The sequence below is a fragment of the Eschscholzia californica genome, unplaced genomic scaffold (assembly GCF_041429995.1).
Source record: "Eschscholzia californica isolate CP2 unplaced genomic scaffold, dmEscCali1.0.p SCAF_1, whole genome shotgun sequence".
In the NCBI taxonomy this organism is placed as follows: domain Eukaryota; kingdom Viridiplantae; phylum Streptophyta; class Magnoliopsida; order Ranunculales; family Papaveraceae; genus Eschscholzia; species Eschscholzia californica.
This window is the reverse complement of record NW_028238198.1, coordinates 87,269,003-87,290,861: the sequence shown is the minus strand read 5'-3', so window position 1 is coordinate 87,290,861 and position 21,859 is coordinate 87,269,003. Positions and strand designations below refer to the sequence as shown.

Here is a 21,859-nt window from a genome sequence, read left to right as displayed (position 1 = left end):
TAATGAAAACCCAAACCAGTCTTTTGTTATTCCTAGAACTGCAGTTGGATGGTGTCATGAACTAAGCAAAATAAGTTTTCTTATTCTAATTTGTTAAATTAGTATATTCGAAATTTTGTTATTTCAAGTAGAAAGACATACTATTACTTTTCAACTAAAGTCAACTTTAGATATGGTATTCACAAATGGTGCCAACTTGTGTACACAACAAAATTTTGGAGAATAGAATCATAAGTTGCTATGAGTTAATGAAACAAGTTATTGTAAATATTGACAGTAACCAAAGATCAAGACAACCTAAACTCAAGTTTTTATAAGAAGAAAAAGAAGTGATGAATAAGATGGCCTAGTCGATATTTCTACTTTTTGCTTTCTAGGCTCCTCCTTCATTTTCTTTTGGGTGCATGTACGGGGTATTGTCCTTGGCGAAGGCACCACAAGCCCACCCAAAAGGCCTCGGTACTTACTAAGCTTGAGCTTACACATATAGCCCAGTCTCTGGACACTCTTGTGAGCAATGTGAGACTATTACACTCTCTCTCTATTATATTATATATATATATATATATATATATATATATATATATGGATGGTTGGTGGGGACAAGAATAGATCACAACAAAACTTTTAAAACTCTAATTTTTTTAAATTTTCATAAAAGGAAATTGATGACCCATGGGCGGCCAAACTTCTTATCCACAGACAATTGTAAACCATTAAAAGAAATAACTCCATGAGTGGAGAGAGAGAGAGAGAACTCCATAAAGAGGGAATAATTGAGCGAATGAGACTCATCCTTACTGAGAGAGAGAAAGAATCAAAGAAAGAAAGAGATAGAGGGAATGGCAACAGTTGAAGGTCTCCTAGTTAACGGTGTAACTGAAATTTTGAAGAAACTGGTGGGTGTCATCTCAAATGAGATTAGTCCTCTTTGGAACATGAGAAGTGATCTCAAAACTCTTGAGAAGACACTGGAGATGATTTTGGCTGTAATTTCTGATGCCGAAAATCGACAAGTGAATGATAATTCAGTCAAGCTTTGGTTGAAACGACTCAGAGACGTCGCTTATGATGCTGACGACGTGCTCGACGAGTTTGCATACGAATTAATGCGTCGAGACGCAATTATGAACCCTGGTCGTAAGCGAGACAAGGTACGCAATTATTTACTTTCAGTAGTGTCCAAAAACATCTCATTTGATTCCAAGATGGCTACTAAAATCAAAACTATCAACACAAACTTAGATGCTCTTGCCAAAGATATGGCTAGCTTTGGATTCAAACTAGGCAGTAGTACTAGTGATTATCTTCAATGGGACGGCCGTAACAACACTGACTCCTACCTAGATGATTCGGAAATTAATGTCGAAAGGGAGAATGATATATCCAACATAGTTGGCTTACTAATTAACTCCCATGATGGTGAAAAAATTTCTGTCATATCCATTGTGGGTATGGGAGGGATTGGAAAGACAACACTTGCTCGACAAGTCTACAATCACGAGACTATAGCACAACACTTTGGCTTAAAAATATGGGTGTATGTCTCTGATCGTGATATTATTGTCGATAAAGTTTCAAAAGATATCCTCGAGTCAATTACTAAATCCACTTGTGACACACCAACTACTGATGTGTTGGTAGGTCGACTTCGTGAAGAGTTGAACGGCAAAAAATATTTGTTAGTCCTTGACGATTTTTGGGACAAAGAAATTGGAAAATGGGCAAGTCTTAAAAGTCGTTTGGTAGTTGGTGCTCAAGGGAGCAAAATTTTAGTAACTACACGAAGCGTTGAGGTTGCATCAAACGTTAGGGGAGCGGTTTCTCCTTACAATTTGCAACAGATTTCGGATGAGGGTTGTTGGTCTATTATCAAACACCGAGCATTTTCTCCTGGCGGAGCACATGAGAGCTCAAATATGATAAATCTTGGAAAATACATAGCAAGTAAATGTGGGGGTGTTCCCCTTGCAGCACAAATACTAGGAGGTCTTATGCACAACAAAAATCAACAAATCGACTGGCTGAAAATAAAAGACAATCCCGTAATGAAAAGCTTAAATGAAAGTAGAATAAAGGAAATACTGAAATTGAGTTACGATAATTTGTCGCCTAATTTAAAACAGTGTTTCTCTTATTGTTCTATATTTCCAAGGGGCTGGATATATAAGAGAAAAACTCTGGTCCAGTTGTGGATAGCAGAAGGGTTTGTTCTATCACCAGTGGAAGAAGAAGGAAATAAATGTTTTGATATTTTGGTAAACAATTCATTACTCCAAACTCATTCAGGAATACTAGGTAAAGAGTACAAGATGCATGATCTTATACATGACCTTGCACAAAGTGTTAGTGAGGATAATGAGTTCTTAAATGTGAAGGTGAGCGAAATGAATACCATTTCTAACAAAGAAGTTCGTCGGCTAGGTGTGTTTTTTGACAAGAAAGAAATTCCAACAACATTTCCAAAGAAATTGCACACTTTTCTTACTTTCAACGAAGAGGGTACGTGGGAATCTAATTGTGTATTTAGTAATAAGTACTTACGCATATTATACTTGAGTCATTCAACGATTACGAGTTCACCTCTCTCTTTTGCCAAATTGAAACACTTGAGATACCTTCACCTCTCAAAATGCTCACTCCTAGTACATGCTTTGACTATCGGTGCTCTATATAATTTGCAAACACTCGTATTAGACGATTGTTATAATCTTCGAGGTCTCCCTAATGACATCGGAGCATTAAAAAATCTAAGGCATCTTGCTCTGTCTTGGTGTCCACAATTTGAAGAATTGCCCAAGTCTATTTGTAGCCTGTCTAACTTGCAGTTTTTGTTCCTCCGGCATTGTCTTAAATTAGAAGGGTTACCCAGTGACATTGGAAATTTGAAAAAATTGAAAATTCTTAATCTCACTGGTTCTGAGATAAAGAGATTACCTGACTCTGTTAATGATTGTCATGATTTGGAAGTGTTGAATGTTGAAAGATGTAAAAATCTTGGTGAGCTACCGAAAGAGTTGGGAGCTTTGAAACGTTTACGTGTCCTAAATATTTCTTCAACAAGTATAAGAGATTTGCTTGAAAGTATTATTGAATTGACGGAATTGACCGAATTACATCTGGGGAACTGCCAACCTCCCAAATACATAGGAAATTGGACTAACATGAGAAGTCTTACATGGTCCTACGACACCATAGGAACAATGTCAGGAATGGATAGCCTAACTCATCTTGAAAGATTAGATAGGTATGATGTGAGTGAAAATAGTGGATCACATTGTGCTGCTGGTGGTGGTGGTATTGGAGACCTGGGAGGTCTAAACCTCATTGGTGGTGAGTTAATGATCAATTATTTGAAGAGGGTAAGAGGTGGTGGAGTAGAGGAAGCCAAACGAGCAAATTTAAGGAAAAAAGCAAATATTACCTCTTTGATACTAAACTGGGGTCATCCTTCAGATATTGATGTTGACGAAAACGGATATTTGGATGAAGACGTACTGGAGGGCCTTCAACCTCATTCTAATCTGAAGGTAATAAGTATCAAAGGCTATAAAGGTTTGAAACTTCCATCATGGATGACTAATTTGTCATTCTCTCTACCAAATTTGGTGAAGCTAGAACTGTATGACTGCGACAGAATTCAACAACTTGGAGGCCTTGGTCAGCTTCCTCAGTTGAATTGCCTTAGTTTAGTTCATTTGGAAAATTTAGAAGAATGGATTGAGGAGGTGGAGGAGACAGGTTCTTGTTATTTTCCGATGCTTGTTGAGTTGGTCATTAGATTTTGTCCAAAGTTGATTACATTCCCAACTATTTTTCCCTGTCTTATGGAGCTCATCATTGAACAAGTCCATGGCAAGCTATTGAATCTCAACAACATCACTTCTCTGGAACACCTTCGAATAGGGGATGTCAATGATATTGGCGAAAACGGGCATTTGGATGAAGATGTACCGGAGGGTCTTCAACCTCATCCTAATCTGAAGAAAATGAAAATTAATGGCTATAAAGGTTTGAAACTTCCATCATGGATGACTACTAATATCTCGTTGTCTCTACCAAATTTGGTGAAGCTAAAACTGCGAAACTGCAACGGAATTCAGCAACTTCAAGGCCTTGGTCAACTTCCTCACTTGAAAAATCTTACTTTAGATCATATGGAAAATTTAGAAGAATGGATTGAGGAGGAGGAGGAGGAGGAGGTAACTATTGCAGCAGAATCCACCGGAATTTCACGACATTCTTCTTCTTGTTATTTTCCGATGCTTGTTGAGTTGTTCATTAAATTTTGCCCAAAGTTGATTAAATCACCAACTAATTTTCCCTGTCTTGAGGGGCTCTACATTGAACAAGTGAATGGCAAGGTATTGAATATCACCAACATCACTTCTCTGAAAGGCCTCATTATAAGGGGTGTTCCACAACTTGAGTTTCTGCCTCGCCAGGTATTAAATCCTAGACTTAGGTATCTGACGATTGAAAAATGTCCTAATTTCCAAGGTTTCCTTCCACATATACAAGACGTTGACTTACAAGCCATTGATAGGTTATGCTTTGTAAATATTGACTGGTTGCATCCTCAATCTGATAGTACAAAGAAGGTTCTTTCGGAAAAGGTTACATTTTTCAAATATTGAAGGGCTGCATCCTCAAGGTTCGTCTTATTTACTACTTAATGCATCTCTTACTTGTTTACGTTTAATTAATACTCGTCCTCCTCCTATAGATACTAGTTAGTAGATTGAGGCAGCATCAGTGATATGCAACTAACTGAGGCATCCAATGACACAAATTAACCCAAACTGAAGAAAACAAAGACACATGACATGCTTTTAGTTGTTCATGTTGGTTTTCACAACACAGTTATAATTTCCGTTTTTGTTTCTAAATCGATTTTGTGAATTAACAGATGCTTTTGATTCCCCATTTTCTCCACTGAGGAGTTTGAGTCAGTTGCTGAACCTAATGGATCAATTCCACAAAGACGAACTCATTCATTTACTCTGGTAGTTCAAGAGGATTGGGAGGTGGATTAAGAAGAGGTTGGGATGCTAAACAAGATAAAAATGCTTTTTACTTGAAGACAGGCATGCCTTGACTTGGACTGCTAAAGAAGATGAAAATGCTAAACCTCATTCGTGGTGAGTTAATGATCAATTGTGTTTATCTAAAAGTTCTGTTATTCATTTTGAGGTTTCATCTACCAATTATGTCCATCTAATGATTTAATAAGAATTCCAACCATTTCTCTTTAACTGATCACAGTTCAATTTCATCTACCAATTATGTTTTCCCATGTCAAAAATTTCATTAGGTCAGTCATTATACATTTTGTGTGACTCCACTTATGTTCTGATAGGAAAATGAGAAAGAGAGCGGGGATCAAGTTGTTTTCCACTTTCCAAGTCTGGGGTTCGAGACACACATACATTACTAGACAATTGATCTTATTAGAGAAGACGGTTGCTTCACAGTTACTTACAAGATAGAGAGCCATCTTCCACAACTAGGGACGCCACTGCACTACTTTGTTCATGTTGATTGCCATGTCTTTCGTCGAATCAGCAACAAATGAAAGCTTTATCAGATGGGGTATAGAAAGCTAATCGAAGCTTGAGGATCGACTCCATCGTCCTTTTAAGCCATTTTCACCCAGTTAGTAGTTCTTCAACAAGTAGTCGATCAACGAGCTCCTACTCCTGATCAAGAAAATAATTATCATCAGTATCCCATTCACTGGCCAGCAGCCGTAAAGCAGCAGAAAACATACCGAGACAAATATCATCAATGAAAACCAAGTAAACTAAAAACTGCTGTAGGTTATTCATTGTGTACTTCTAATGCTGTTTTTCCGACAATCAACATTAAAACTAAGCACTATACTACACAACAAAGTTCAGTTTCTCTGCGCTTCCATAATTTGTTTACCTAATGATTTCCAAATGAAAAACGAAAAATTTAGTCCATCACCAAGCCAATAAAAAACATTGGCCTCGATATACCATATTCGGTTTGGTTTTCTATGAGAAGCTGTGTAACTGATGGAATTCTTGATCCATAAGGGAGTGGCGGCACAGATTAAGGAGCAAGAGACTCATACAGAGGGTCCATAATGAAATGACAGATACAACGAACAAAGAACAACAAACAACAAATATCACGCGCACGGAGAGAGAAAGCAATCCATGGAGATACCTAGAAGGTGGTACTATCACAAACACCACCCTGAACAAAATGATTCCATTTACTCTACCAATTCAATCCCAAAACCATACAAACACTTGCGAAATGATCCTAATGGAGAAGGAACACAATAGGTTAGACTCCCTACTACCACTCAACCAACAACAAATAGCTTAACGTAATACTTGAAGAAGCAATACAAGCGAAAAACAACAGGGCAATATAAGCAAAACATTCAAATACTACTCCCAAAATATTACTCAAATTATTTGGTTGTCTGCATCCTGGATGCTCCTTATGTCGGATTAGCAGTCCCAGAACACGCTAAATAACCAGCACCACAAGCCCCATATCCTTCAGCAGTATTAAATCCACCACCAGTATTAAATCCACCACCAGTTTCACCAACCCCCTTATTATCTAACCCAGGATGCATGCAAAAAACTTGATCGTCACATCGAGGATCACATACGTTTAGAGCATAAGCTCCTACCAAGTTGGATTGAGGATGCAAATTCGAAATCCCATCAATACCCTTCGTGAGCTTTTGATAAGGAAAAGATCCAATTTCCCCTTCAGTTCTTCCCCTAATGTCCACAAGCAAACACTTCAATCTTGCTACCTTCCCCCTCGGCCTCAAGAGCAGCTTGACTATGTAACTTTTTCATCAACTGCTGATTAATGGTTCTTGATCTGAAAACTTCATCAGTTCATCCTCCAACGAAGCTGCCCGGACTTTTTTTTTTTTTTTTTTTCGCGATACTTAAGGACAGCTTCTCGTGCTCAGTATCTGATTATCCATGCTCAGTACTTGATTTGAGAAATCTAGTTATCCATCATCCATAATCATCTAAAATCGCCGAATTCAAGCAATTTGAACTCAATTAACCGATAAAAATCTTAATTAAATTCTGCAAATTTAAAGAAGATTGAGTAAGCTTTGGCCCAATTGAAAACTCTAAAAAAGAACTAGAGATGGTTGAAGGAACCATCTTATCCAAGCTTTGGCCCAACAATATCTTCAAAAACCTAATAGTCTAGGCGACTTGTGTGGTCCACAGAAGATTCAAGGAACCATCTTCTCCACAAGAAAATTGACACACAACAACATCTTCAAAAAACTAAAAGTCTTGGCTATAGCCTACATGTCTGGTGAGAATCATCTTGTCCACAAAAAAAAAAATCAAACACAACAATATCTTCGAAAATAATAATAATTGAGAGAGAGCTCTGCATAAAGAGAATAATTGATCAAATTCACCCACAACAATATCTTTCAAAAAAAAAATGAAAAGTCTAGGGGACATGTGGAGTGAAAACCATCTTGTCCACAAGAAAAATCACAGACAACACTATCTTTAAAAATAATAATTGAGAGAGAGAGAGAGAGTAAACATAATAAAAAGAGAACAATTGAGCAAATGAGACCCCATCCTTACTGAGAGAGAGATAGAGAAAAAGAGAGAGAGAATAATGGCAACAGTTGAAGGTCTCCTAGTTAATGGTGTAACAGAAATCTTAAAGAAACTGGTGGATGTGATCTCAAATGAGATTAGTCCTCTTTGGAACATGAGAAGTGATCTGAAAACTCTTGAGAAAACACTGGAGATGATTTTGGCTGTAATATCTGATGCCGAAAATCGACAAGTTAATGACAATTTAGTCAAGCTTTGGTTGAAAGGGCTCAGAGATGTGGCTTACGATGCTGACGACGTGCTCGACGAGTTTGCCTACGAATTAAGGCGTCAAGGCCACATTATGAACAGTGGTCGTAAGCGAGACAAGGTAAACAATTATTTACTTTCAGTACCCAAAAACATATCAAAACTATCAACACAAACTTAGATGCTCTTGCCAAAGATATGGCTAGCTTTGGATTCAACCAGCTGCGTAGTAGTAGTACTAGTAATACTAGTGATCATCTTCAATGGGATGGTCGAAACAGCACTGCCTCCTATGGAGACGACTCCGAAATTAATGTCGAGAGGGAGAATGACATATCCCAGATAGTTGACTTCCTCATTAAATCACATGATGATGAAAAAATTTCTGTCATATCCATTGTGGGTATGGGAGGGATTGGAAAGACAACACTTGCTCAAAAAGTCTATAATCACGAAACTATAGCCCAACACTTTGGCTTAAAAATATGGGTGTATGTCTCTGATCGTGATATTGTTGTCGATAAAGTTTCAAAAGATATCCTTGAGTCAATTAAGAAATCCACTTGTGACACGCCAACTACTGATGTGTTGGTAGGTCGACTTCGTGAAGAGTTGAACGACAAAAAATATTTGTTAGTCCTTGACGATTTTTGGGACAAAGATATTGGAAAATGGGCAAGTCTTAAAAGTCGTTTGGTAGTCGGTGCTCAAGGGAGCAAAATTTTAGTAACTACACGAAGCGTTGAGGTTGCATCAAACGTTAGGGGAGCGGTTTCTCCTTACATTTTGCAACAGATTTCGGATGAGGGTTGTTGGTCTATTATCAAACACCGAGCATTTTCTCCTGGCGGAGCACAGGAGAGCTCAAATATGATAGACATTGGAAAAGGCATGGCAAGTAAATGTGGCGGTGTTCCCCTCGCAGCACAAATACTAGGAGGTGTTATGCACAACAAAAATCAACAACGAGATTGGCTGGAAATAAAAGACAATCCAGTAATGAAAATCTTAGAAAATGAAAGTAGAATAAAGGAAATATTGAAATTGAGTTACGATCATTTGTTGCCTAATCTAAAACAATGTTTCTCTTATTGTTCTATATTTCCAAGGGGCTGGGTGTTTAAGAGAAAAACTATGGTCCAGTTGTGGATAGCAGAAGGGTTTGTTCTATCACCAAAGGCAGAAGAAGAAGGAAATAATTTTTTTAGTATTTTGGTAAACAATTCATTACTCCAAGCTCAATCACCAAAAAGAGATAAAAAGTACAAGATGCATGATCTTATACATGACCTTGCACGAAGTGTTAGTGAGGATAATGAGTTGTTAAATGTGAAGGTGAGCGAAATGGATGCCATTTCTAACAAACAAGTTCGTCGTCTAGGGGTAGTTTTTGACGAGAAAGAATTTTCAATAAAATTTCCGAAGAATTTGCGCACTTTTCTTGCACTCAATAGAGAGGGTCCATGGAAATCTAATTGTGTCTTTAGTAATAGGTACTTACGCATATTAAGAATAGAGATTTCAAATATTAGGAGTTCTCCTCTATCTTTGGCCAAATTGAAACACTTGAGATACCTTAACCTCAAATACTGCTCAGTCCAAGTACATGATTTGACTATCGGTGTTCTATATAATTTGGAAACACTCCTTTTAGAAAAATGTTTTAATCTTCGAGGTCTCCCTAATGACATCGGAGCATTAAAACATCTAAGGCATCTGTCTCTTGCTGGATGTTCTGACGTTGAAGAATTACCCAAGTCTATTTGTGGCCTGTCTAACTTGCAGTATCTGTTCCTCCGGAAATGTACTAAATTAGAAGGGTTGCCCGGTGACATCGGAAAATTGAAAAGACTGAGAATACTTGATCTTTCTAGTACTGGCATGAATAAATTACCTGACTCCATTAATGATTGTCATGATTTGGAAGTGTTGAATGTCGAAGATTGTGAAGATCTTAGTGAGCTACCGAAAGAGTTGGGAGCTTTGAAACGATTACGTATCCTAAATATTTTTGAGACAAGTATAACAGATTTGTCTGACAGTATTATTGAATTGACGGAATTGACCGAATTACATCTGGGGAATTGTCACCCTCCCAAATACATAGGAAATTGGACTAACCTGACAAGTCTTACATTAGATAGGTATGATGTGAGTGAAAATAGTGGTTGTGGTGGTATTGGAGACCTAGGAGGTCTAAACCTCATTGGTGGTGAGTTAACAATCAATTATTTGAAGAGGGTAAGAGGTGGTGGAATAGAGGAAGCCAAACGAGCCAACTTAAGGGGAAAATCAAACATTACCCTTTTAGAACTAAACTGGCAGGGTCCTCATTCAGCTATTGATTCAGATATTGATGTTGTTAATGATGTTGATGAAAATGGACATTTGTTGGATGAAGACGTACTGGAGGGCCTTCAACCTCATTCTAATCTGAAGAAAATGATAATTAAAGGCTATAAAGGTTTGAAACTTCCATCATGGATCACTAATAATAGTGTCTCATTGTCTCTACCAAATTTGTTCTTGTTAGAACTGGGAAACTGCAACGGAATTCAACGACTTCAAGGCCTTGGTCAACTTCCTCAGTTGAAATATCTTACTTTGGATCATTTGGAAAATTTAGAAGAATGGATTGAGGAGGAGGAGGCAGCTATTGCAGCAGAAGAATCCACCAGAGTTTCGCGACATTCTTCTTCTTCTTCTTGTTATTTTCCCATGCTTGCTAACTTGTTCGTTAGATATTGCCCAAAGTTAATTACATTACCAACTACTATCTTTCCCTGTCTTGAGGATCTCACCATTAAACAAGTCGATTCCAAGCTATTGAATAATATCACCAACTTCACTTGTCTGCAATACCTTCAAATAGGGGAGTTTATGAGTGATATTGGCGAAAACAGACATTTAGATGAAGACGTACCGGAGGGCCATCAACCTCATTCTAATCTGAAGAAAATGAGAATTGATGGCTATAAAGGTTTGAAACTTCCATCATGGATGACTAATAATAGTATCTCATTTTCTGTATCAAATTTGGTGAAGCTAGAACTGCGAAACTGCAACGGAATTAAACAACTTCAAGGCCTTGGTCAACTTCCTCACTTGAGAAGGCTTTATTTAGTTCATTTGGAAAGTGTAGAAGAATGGATTGAGGAGGAGACAGCTTCTTGTTATTTTCCCATGCTTGTTGAGTTGGATATTCAATTTTGCCCAAAGTTGATTACATTCCCAACTACTATCTTTCCCTGTCTTGAATATCTCACCATTAAACAAGTCGATTCCAAGATATTGAATATCACAAACTTCACTTCTCTGGAATACCTTCAAATAGTGGATATTCCACAACTTGAGTTTCTGCCACGCCAGATATTACATCCTAGACTTAGGCATCTGATAATTAGAGAATGTCGTAATTTCCAAGGTTTCCTTCCACATATACAAGACATTGATTTACAAGCCCTCCAGAGGTCATGCAATATAAAGATTGAATGGTTGCATCCTCAATCTGATACTACAAAGAAGGTTATGTTTGTTGAAATAAAGAAAGAATATGGATCACCAAGATTGTCTCTTATCCTCATCATATTTAAGGAATCAAATATATGGTTTCCTTTACCAAATATATGGTTTCCTTTCATCCAAGAATTACAACCAGTGACCACTTGCCTTCTTTATATAGATCCATTGTACAATAGCATAAATAGAGGTTATTATTCCCTTGTAAAATAAATCAAATCAATACAATTTCCTTTCAATACAATTTTCTTTTCTTAATTCTCTCTTGATAACATGGTATCCGAGCATGGTTTTTAATCTGCTTATCATCTACCCAAACCACAACCAGTCATTACCGAGTCACCATGTCAAATGAAGATAACTCGGGTAATGACCTCACCTTACAACTTGCCAATCTTCTAAAAAATTCCCAACCAAAAAGTCCAAAACTATCCGATAGTTTACAAATCAATCTGAAACTTACCAGTCAAAACTATGCGCTCTGGACCCGGATGATTCGGGTTGCCATAGGCGGAAGGTCAAAAAACTTGCTGAAACATTTAACTTCAAACCCACCAGATCGAAATCATGAAGCTTACAAACAATGGGAACAAGACGACTTAGTCGTTTTTTCATGGTTGATACAGAATATTGAACCAGTACTTGCGGGCAATCTAACCGAGTTTCCCACAACAAAATCGTTGTGGGATGCTCTGTTGGTCACATATAGCAGCGGTAGAGACAAGTTGCAGACGTTCAACCTTCACGTTAAAGAAAATGACATCAAACAGAATGAAAGTTCCCTTGAAGATTTCTGGATTACACTACAAGGTATTTGGGGTGAGATTGACCGAATCGATCCGAATCCCATGAAGTGTCCAGAAGACATCCAAACCTACTAAAAAATCAGGTCAGAACATAAACTTTTTCAATTTCTAAATGCCCTAAATCGAAAATATGACCCCATTAAAAGGGAAATTCTTCGGTTAGAACCTCTCCCAACTGCAGAAGCAGCCTATGCGGCTGTCCGTAAAGAGGCTGCTCACCAGACCATTCTAGGAGCAACGTCTATTGATGCAGGTAACATAGCAGCTGGTTTGAGTGCCTCCGAAACAGGAATAGGGCTCATAACAAAGGGTCACCGTCGATCCGAGGGAAAAAAACCCGGACCATCAACCAAAGAGGACAAGTCTCACCTTAAGTGTACTCACTGTGGTATGACAAAACATACCAAAGAGCAATGTTTTAAGCTTGTCGGATATCCTGAGTGGTGGTCTGACGGTCACAAAAAAGGAATAAAAAATAATGGTCAAGAAACAGGGAAAGCTTCTTCTGCAGTGGGCAACAATGAAGCCTCCAACACCTATAACAGTGATCGGAACAGTAGTGGATTTGGGGGAATGGCTATGGTGCATGATGAAGAAGAGCATGGGGGGTTCTCAATGTCTACAGGTATTGGGTTTGAGAGAGACATCTCAAAAACCCATTCTCACTCTCTATTTAATTGCAATTTACCTCCTAAAAGTTATATTAGAAGAAGACAAGAACAATCATGGATATTTGATTGCGGAGCCACTGACACCATGAGTTACGAGTTATCAGATTTTGTCACATCAACCAAGCCTACAAAATCATATATACAAGCAGCGAATGGAGAAACAATGAATGTGAAAAATGGGGGAACAATTGAAATTTCTCCAACGCTTAAACTTTCTAACTGTCCCTATGTTCCCTCCTTGTCACATAAACTCTTATCAATAAGTCATGTGACAAAAGAGTTAAATTGCTCAGTCCTCATGCAACCTACCTTTTGTATTTTACAGGATATCAGGACGGGAGCGATTATTGGGCGTGGCACTGAAAGACAAGGGTTGTATTACGTGGATGAGGTGACTCAAAGTGGTACTGCAATGCTTTCTCATGGGACAGCAGAACGTGAAGCCTGGTTATGGCATAGAAGATTGGGGCATCCATCCACGGGTTATTTGCATATTTTATTTCCTAATTTATTTCCTTCCAGTTATAAGACACATTGTGAGACTTGTGTTTTAGCTAAAAGTCATCGAAAAACCTTTAAACCAAGTAACAGAAGGGTTGATATACCTTTTTCATTAATCCACTCGGACGTATGGGGTCCAGCTCCAGTTATTGGGGGACAAAATCTTCGTTTTTTTGTGATATTTGTGGATGATTGTACACGAATGACTTGGGTGTATCTATTAAAAAATAAGTCTGAAGTTCTTGAGAAATTCAAGATTTTTTACACCATGATCCAAACCCAATTTCAAAAAAACATTCAAATTTTCCGATCAGATAATGGAGGGGAATTTGTTAACACCAGTATGAAACAATTTTTCCAAACCAAAGGCGTAATTCATCAAACCACCTGCACCCATACTCCCGAACAAAATGGTGTCGCGGAACGAAAAAATCGTATACTGTTAGAAATAACCAGGGCCCTTCTAATTGAATCACAGGTTCCCAAACTTTACTGGCCAGAAGCCCTTGCTACGGCCACTTATCTTATTAATCGGCTGCCCACTCAAATTCTAAAAACAAAAACCCCATTACAAGTTCTTTCAGAAACCACAAAACTGCCCCCCATTCTTACTCTTGAACCCCGAATTTTTGGATGCACTGTTTTCGTCCATATACCTAAGTCAAACAGAACTAAACTCGATCCATGTGCTGAAAAATGTGTCTTTGTTGGATATGGAGTAGATCAAAAGGGATATCGATGCTACAACCCAAAAACCAGACATATGTTTACCACTATGAACTGTGATTTTCTAGAAATCGAGTATTATTTTGCCTCCCAACACAATAGCCAAGGGGAGAGTGAATCTTTTGGCACACTGAGTTGGTTGAGATATGTGACATGTGAAGAAGGGAGAAGCCACAGTATCCAAAATGAGTCTCCTCCTTCCACACATACAGAAGTTCCGAATGTCAGTGTCACCCAAGAAATTGCTTCCAACCTGATACCTGAGGTAAGTAACACTACTCCACCTGATCCTGTTGAAACTATTGAGAATATTACTAATGAAACTACAGAAGAAGATGACAATATACAGGAACAGGAAAATTCTCCAACACAAGATACAAGGGGAAGATATGAGTTGCCTCCTAGGTCAAATCGGGGAGTCCCACCTAAAAGATATTCTCCAGAAAAGGAGGCTCGGGGATGTAGATACCCTATTGCTAACATAGCCAAAGGAAATCTTTCCAGGGAAGCCAAGGCGTTCTCCTCATCTCTGTATGCTGAAGAAATTCAACCCTTGTCTTTCAGTGCCACGCCCAATAATCGCTCCCGTCCTGATATCCTGTAAAATACAAAAGGTAGGTTGCATGAGGACTGAGCAATTTAACTCTTTTGTCACATGACTTATTGATAAGAGTTTATGTGACAAGGAGGGAACATAGAGACAGTTAGAAAGTCAAATCGGGGAGTCCCACCTAAAAGATATTCTCCAGAAAAGGAGGCTCGGGGATGTAGATACCCTATTGCTAACATAGCCAAAGGAAATCTTTCCAGGGAAGCCAAGGTGTTCTCCTCATCTCTGTGTGCTGAAGAAATTCCTCATAACACTGAACAAGCCTTAAAATCAAAGCACTGGAAAGATGCAATGGAAGAAGAGATGAGAGCCTTGAGAAAAAACAACACGTGGGAAAAATGTGTCTTGCCATCAGGGAAGAAAACAGTTGGATGTCGTTGGGTCTATACAATTAAGTACAAACCCGACGGTACAATCGAAAGATATAAAGCTAGGTTGGTAGCTAAAGGCTACACTCAAACGTACGGGATTGATTACTCGGAAACTTTCTCTCCAGTCGCAAAGATCAATACAATCAGAGTTCTTTTTTCCATAGCAGCAAATAAAGATTGGCCACTTCACCAGTTGGATGTAAAAAATGCTTTCCTTCATGGAGAGCTTAAAGAAGAAGTTTATATGGAAGCTCCACATGGGTTCACAAATAACTTTGGTGAAAGGGAAGTATGCCTTCTAAAAAAATCTCTGTACGGTTTGAAGCAGTCTACCAGAGCATGGTTTGGCAGATTCGCCTTAGCCATGAAGAACTATGGGTTTAAGCAAAGTAACTCTGATCATACATTGTTCTTGAAACAGAGAAACAACCTCGTAACCTGTCTAATAATCTATGTTGATGACATGATTATTATAGGTAATGATCATGAAGAAATAGCCAGATTAAAGAAAAACTTGTTTACAGAGTTTGAAATGAAAGACCTAGGGAGACTTAAATACTTTCTTGGAATTGAAGTTCTAAGATCGAAACAGGGAATTTTCATATGTCAAAAGAAGTATGTTCTTGATTTACTAGCAGAAGTTGGAATGGTCGATTGCAAACCAGTAGATACTCCTATGATTGTGAACCAAAAGCTCTATATGGAGGAAAAAGCAGAACTAGCTGACAAAGAAAGATACCAACGAATGGTAGGAAAACTAATATACCTCTCACACACTCGACCTGATATAGCATATGTTGTAGGAGTGGTAAGTCAATTTATGCATCAGCCCCAGAGTGCTCATATGGATGCAGTCTTAAGAATTCTAAGATATCTCAAAGGAACAGCTGGTTATGGAGTCTTGTTCAGACCTAATGGGCATCTAGAAACTCAATTATACACTGATGCAGATTGGGCAGGAGATAAAGGCAATCGAAGGTCAACGTCAGGATACTTTACCCTGGTTGGTGGAAATCTCGTGACTTGGAGAAGCAAAAAACAAAAGGTAGTGGCTCTTTCAAGTGCCGAAGCTGAATTCAGAGGGATAGCAAGGGGGTTAACTGAAGTACTATGGGTGCGAAATCTCTTAACTGAGATAGGATATCCACCACAAGAAACTAGCAAGATTATAAGTGATAATGAAGCAGCCATCCAAATTTCAGAGAACCCAGTACAACATGATCGAACGAAGCACATAGAGGTAGATCGACACTTCATCAAAGAGAAGCTGGAAGCAAAGATCATTACCCTACCCTTTGTGCGATAAAAAAACCAACTTGCTGATATTTTAACAAAATCAGTTAATGAAAGAATCCTTCACAATTGTCTGGACAAGTTGAATTTTGGAAATCCCACAATTCAACTTGAGGGGGAGTGTTGAAATAAAGAAAGAATATGGATCACCAAGATTGTCTCTTATCCTCATCATATTTAAGGAATCAAATATATGGTTTCCTTTACCAAATATATGGTTTCCTTTCATCCAAGAATTACAACCAGTGACAACTTGCCTTCTTTATATAGATCCATTGTACAATAGCATAAATAGAGGTTATTATTCCCTTGTAAAATAAATCAAATCAATACAATTTCCTTTCAATACAATTTTCTTTTCTTAATTCTCTTGATAACAATGTTGAGGCACCTAAACTAACATATTAAGGCGCAGAGGGTGATATGCAACTAATGACACAAAGCCAAAAACATCGATGTCAGAATTGAATTTCATATTTTATTAGAGAATTCCGTTTGTTTCAAAGTTCTGTTGTTCATTTTGAGGTTTCATCCACCAATTATGTCCATATGATGATTTAATAATAAGAATTCCAACAATTTCTCTTTAACTGATCAGAGAGTATTATTTTTTCTTATTTATATATATATATGGATGGTTGGTGTGGACAAGTATTAAAGTAGTTTGGCCCTTGGGAGGGTCAGTCAAAGCTGGCGTGCTAAGTTGGAGTATAAGAAGGTGAGAAAGAGAGTATAGTCATGGATTAATTCATTACTAAGAGGAAAGAGAGAAAGAAAGCAAGAAAAAGAGAGAGAGAGAGAGAGAGAGAGAGAGAGAGAGAGAGAGAGAGAGAGAGAGAGAGAATGACCATAGTTGAAGATCTCATAGTTAAAGGTGTAACTGAAATCTTGAAGAAACTGTTGCCGCAGATTGGTGCTGTTTGGAATGTCAAAGGTGATCTGCAAGCTCTTGAGAAGACACTGGAGATGATTTTGGCTGCACTATCTGATGCCCAAAATCGACAAGTGAATGAGAATTCAGTCAAGCTTTGGTTGAAACGCCTCAGAGACGTCGCTTATGATGCTGACGACGTGCTGGACGAGTTTGCCTACGAATTAATGCGTCGAGATCACATTATGAACCTTGGTGGTGAGCGAGACATGGTAAGCAATATTTTACTTTCAGTACCAGTAATCAACAACATCTCATTTGATTACGAGATGGCTAATAAAATCAAAACTATTAACACAAACTTAGATGCTATTACCAAGGATATGGCTAAGTATGGATTCAACCAGCTGGGTAGTACTAGTACTAATACTAGTGATCATCTTCAGTGGGACGACAAAAACAACACTGACTCCTATGGAGATGAAACGGAAATTAATGTCGAAAGGGAGAATGATATATCCCACATAGTTGACTTGCTGATTAAATCACATGATGATGAAAAAATTTCTGTCATATCCATTGTGGGTATGGGAGGGATCGGAAAGACAACACTTGCTCAAAAAGTCTATAATCACCCGACTGTAATCAAACACTTCGACTTAAAAATATGGGTATATATCTCTGATCGTGATATTGTTGTGGATAAAGTTTCAAAAGATATCCTTGGCACAGTTACTGGATCTACTTGTGACACACCAACCACTGATGTCTTGGTACGTCGACTTCGTAAAGAGTTGAACGGTAAGAAATATTTGTTAGTCCTCGACGATTTTTGGGACAAAAATATTGGAAAATGGGTAAGTCTTAAAAGACGGTTGGTAGTCGGTGCTCAAGGGAGCAAAATTTTAGTAACTACACGAAGCGTTGAGGTTGCATCAAACGTTGGGGGAGCGATTTTACCTCACACTTTGCAACATATTTCGGATGAGGGTTGTTGGTCTATTATCAAACACCGAGCATTTTCTCCTGGCGGAGCACAGGAGAGCTCAAATATGATAGATCTTGGAAAAGTCATAGCAAGTAAATGTGGCGGCGTTCCTCTTGCAGCACAAACACTAGGAAGCCTTATGCACAACACAAATCAACAAAGCGACTGGCTGAAAATAAAAAACATGCCCATAATGACAATATCAGAAAAAGAAAGTAGAATAAAGGAAATACTGAAATTGAGTTACGATCATTTGTCGCCTCATCTAAAACAGTGTTTCTCTTATTGTTCTATATTTCCAAGGGGCTGGGTGTTTAAGAGAGAAACTATGGTCCAGTTGTGGATAGCAGAAGGGTTTGTTCCATCACCAATGGAAGAAGAAGGAAATAAATGTTTTGATATTTTGGTAAAAAATTCATTATTTCAAAAAATGATACGGTTGGGAGGTAGTTATGAGATGCATGATCTTATATATGACCTTGCACAAAGTGTTAGCGAGGATAATGAGTTCTTAAATGTGAAAGTGAGCGAAATGGATGCCATTTCTAACAAAGAAGTTCGTCGTCTAGGGGTTGATTTTGACAAGAAAGAAATTTCAACAACATTTCCGAAGAAACTGCACACTTTTCTTACCTTCAATGCAAAGGATCCATGGGAATCTAATTGTGTATTTAGTAATAAGTACTTACGCATATTATACTTGAGTCATTCAACGATTACGAGTTCACCTCTCTCTTTTGCCAAATTGAAACACTTGAGATACCTTCACCTCTCAAAATGCTCACTCCTAGTACATGCTTTGACTATCGGTGCTCTATATAATTTGCAAACACTCGTATTAGACGATTGTTATAATCTTCGAGGTCTCCCTAATGACATCGGAGCATTAAAAAATCTACGGCATCTTGCTCTGTCTTGGTGTCCACAATTTGAAGAATTGCCCAAGTCTATTTGTAGCCTGTCTAACTTGCAATTTTTGTTCCTCCGACATTGTCTTAAATTAGAAGGGTTACCCAGTGACATTGGAAATTTGAAAAAACTGAGAACTCTTGATCTCTCTTGGTCCATTAAGATAAAGAAATTACCTGACTCTGTTAATGATTGTCATGATTTGGAAGTGTTGAATGTTGAAAGATGTAAACATCTTGGTGAGCTACCGAAAGAGTTGGGAGCTTTGAAACGTTTGCGTGTCCTAAATATTTCTAAGACAAGTATAAGAGATTTGCCTGACAGTATTATTGAGTTGACGGAATTGACCGAGTTACATCTGGGAATCAGTCAGCCTCCCATATACATAGGAAATTGGACTAACCTGACAAGTCTTACATTAGATAGGTATGATGTGAGTGGATCAGATTGTTCTGCTAGTGTTGGTGGTATTGGAGACCTAGGAGGTCTAAACCTCATTGGTGGTGAGTTAACAATCAATTATTTGAAGAGGGTAAGAGGTGGTGGAATTGAGGAAGCCAAACGAGCCAACTTAAGGGAAAAATCATATATTACCCATTTGACACTAAACTGGCAGGGTACTCCTTCAACTATTTATGATGATGATAATGATGATGAAGATGATGATGATGATGAAAATAGACATTTGGATGAAGACTTACTGGAGGGCCTTCAACCTCATCCTAATCTGGAGACAATGATAATTGATGGCTATAAAGGTTTGAAACTTCCATCATGGATCACTAATATCTCATTCTCTCTACCGAAGTTGTTGGAGCTACAATTGTACAAGTGCAACGGAATTCAACAACTTGGAGGCCTTGGTCGACTTCCTCACTTGAAAAAGCTTATTTTAGTTCATTTGGAAAATTTAGAAGAATGGATTGAGGAGGAGACAGCTTCTTGTTATTTTCCGATGCTTGTTGAGTTGGATATTAAATATTGCCCAAAGTTGATTACATTCCCATCAACTATTTTCCCCTGTCTTGTTGATCTCTACATTGAACAAGTCAATGCCAAGCTATTGAATATCAACAACATCACTTCTCTGGAAGGCCTGAGAATAAGGGATGTTAATGATATTGACGAAAACGGACATTTGGATGAAGACGTACTGGAGGGCCTTCAACCTCATTCTAATCTGAAGAGACTGTCAATTGAAGGCTACAAAGGTTTGAAACTGCCATCATGGATGACTAATATCTCATTCTCTCTACCAAATTTGGTGATGCTAGAACTCCGTAAGTGCAACGGAATTCAACAACTTCAAGGCCTTGGTCAACTTCCTCAGCTGCGGTGGCTTGGTTTATTTCATATGGAAAATTTAGAAGGATTGGTTGAGGAGGAGGAGGCAAGTATTGCAGCAGAATCCACCAGAGTTTCCCGACATTCTTCTTCTTGTTATTTTCCCATGCTTTCTGACTTGTCCGTTTTCCATTGCCCAAAGTTGATTACATTGCCAACCAACTTGGCTTCTCTTCAATACCTTACTATAACGAATCTTCCACAACTTGAGTTTCTTGCCATTGAACAAGTGAATGCCAAGGTATTGAATATCACCAACTCGACTTCTCTTCAATACCTTGATCTAGAGAATCTTCCACAACTTGAGTTTCTGCCTCGCCAGATATTACATCCTAGACTTAGGTATTTGGCAATTCAAGGATGTCCAAATTTCCAAGGTTTCCTTCCACATATACAAGACATTGACTTACAAGACCTTGAGAGCTTACGTTATGTAAATATTGAATGGTTGAATCCTCAATCTGATAGTACAAAGAAGGTTCTTCCAAACAAGGGTACATTTCTTTAGATATTGAATGGCTGCATCCTCAAGGTTCGTCTTGTTTACTACTTTCATCTCTTACTTGTTCACGTTTAAATAATTCCGTTTATTTACCAATTTTGTCCATGTAATGATTTAATATCAATTCCAACAATTTCTCTTTTAAATGATCACAGTTAAATTCTGTTTCCATGTTTTATTTGAGATCTAGGACGGAGTTATGCTTTCCCACGTCAAAAGCTTCTTTAGCAACCAAGAATTTGTTAATTATCATCTGCAAAATCATATTGCTTTATAAATTATACATCTCATTCTTTTCTAACAAATAACAAACAATTCAAGAAAGCTAAAGTAGATGACCGACCGCTAAAACCCGCGGCTAAAAAGGGTTTGGATGGATGCCAACCCTATTTCGTGCAGGCAGAGGGATGACATTGTGGAAAAGAGCTAAACAAGAACCACCACTTCATTGTTTTCTCATATGAAAATAATCCTGTAATACTAATTTTTTGTTCCTTTGAAGAATAGCTCATAACATTCTTGTATAGAATAAAATAAATTAAAGACAAAAATTGGGCTTGCTTCCATCACGATAAGCGCAAAGAGTTGATACTATTTTGTGAGAGGCGGTTTCTAAGAAGAGGCGGTTTCTAATGGTTGGAAGAGGCGGTTTGCAATTCCAAGAGGAGGTTTCTAATTGTGAATTGGTTTCTAAACCGCCTAGAAGTTGTTTTAGTCGGTGGATAAAAGCTATAAATAGGGGATTGAGTTCTTTGTATCAACAACATCAACACAACAACTCAACAACAACTCTTCTTTAGAGAGAGCTAGAGAGAGAGAAATTTTGTTCATAGTTTTGAGCGTTGTTTAATTTCTCGGTCGTCGAAAATCTAGTATAGAAGGTTAATTTCTATACGGTACC

General features: G+C 38.1%; 2 protein-coding genes and 1 long non-coding RNA gene across 3 annotated transcripts; 2 read left to right on the top strand and 1 right to left on the bottom strand.

The window, feature by feature from the left end:
* Window positions 1-660: 660 nt before the first annotated feature.
* Window positions 661-16,357, top strand: LOC147570701 (uncharacterized). Its single transcript, XM_086664674.1, has 9 exons — window positions 661-4,635; window positions 4,910-5,006; window positions 5,088-5,141; window positions 7,761-7,907; window positions 7,991-11,372; window positions 11,993-12,176; window positions 12,336-14,670; window positions 14,881-15,484; window positions 15,644-16,357. Exons 1-9 carry the CDS (start codon window positions 843-845, stop codon window positions 16,355-16,357), a joined length of 11,310 nt encoding a protein of 3,769 aa, XP_086520800.1. The 5' UTR covers window positions 661-842.
* On the bottom strand, window positions 5,245-7,289 carry LOC147570702 (uncharacterized). Its single transcript, XR_015231494.1, has 2 exons — window positions 6,444-7,289; window positions 5,245-5,699 (listed from the first exon to the last, which is right to left on the bottom strand). It is a non-coding gene; the product is annotated as an uncharacterized LOC147570702 (long non-coding RNA).
* An 830-nt stretch (window positions 16,358-17,187) lies between the features above and the next one.
* Window positions 17,188-21,121, top strand: LOC147570700 (putative disease resistance protein RGA4). Its single transcript, XM_086657218.1, has one exon. It carries the CDS (start codon window positions 17,188-17,190, stop codon window positions 20,962-20,964), a length of 3,777 nt encoding a protein of 1,258 aa, XP_086513344.1. The 3' UTR covers window positions 20,965-21,121.
* Window positions 21,122-21,859: the final 738 nt, after the last annotated feature.

What these genes read in the sequence shown, in the direction of transcription:
- LOC147570701 (XM_086664674.1), top strand. Translation starts at nt 843, where the DNA reads ATGGCAACAGTTGAAGGTCTCCTAGTTAACGGTGTAACTGAAATTTTG. An exon ending in AATGCTAAACCTCATTCGTG is followed by an intron (nt 5,142 to 7,760) that starts GTGAGTTAATGA and finishes GAACATGAGAAG; the next exon opens with TGATCTGAAAACTCTTGAGA. An exon ending in TTTCTGGATTACACTACAAG is followed by an intron (nt 12,177 to 12,335) that starts GTATTTGGGGTG and finishes TTCTTCGGTTAG; the next exon opens with AACCTCTCCCAACTGCAGAA.
- LOC147570700 (XM_086657218.1), top strand. Translation starts at nt 17,188, where the DNA reads ATGACCATAGTTGAAGATCTCATAGTTAAAGGTGTAACTGAAATCTTG.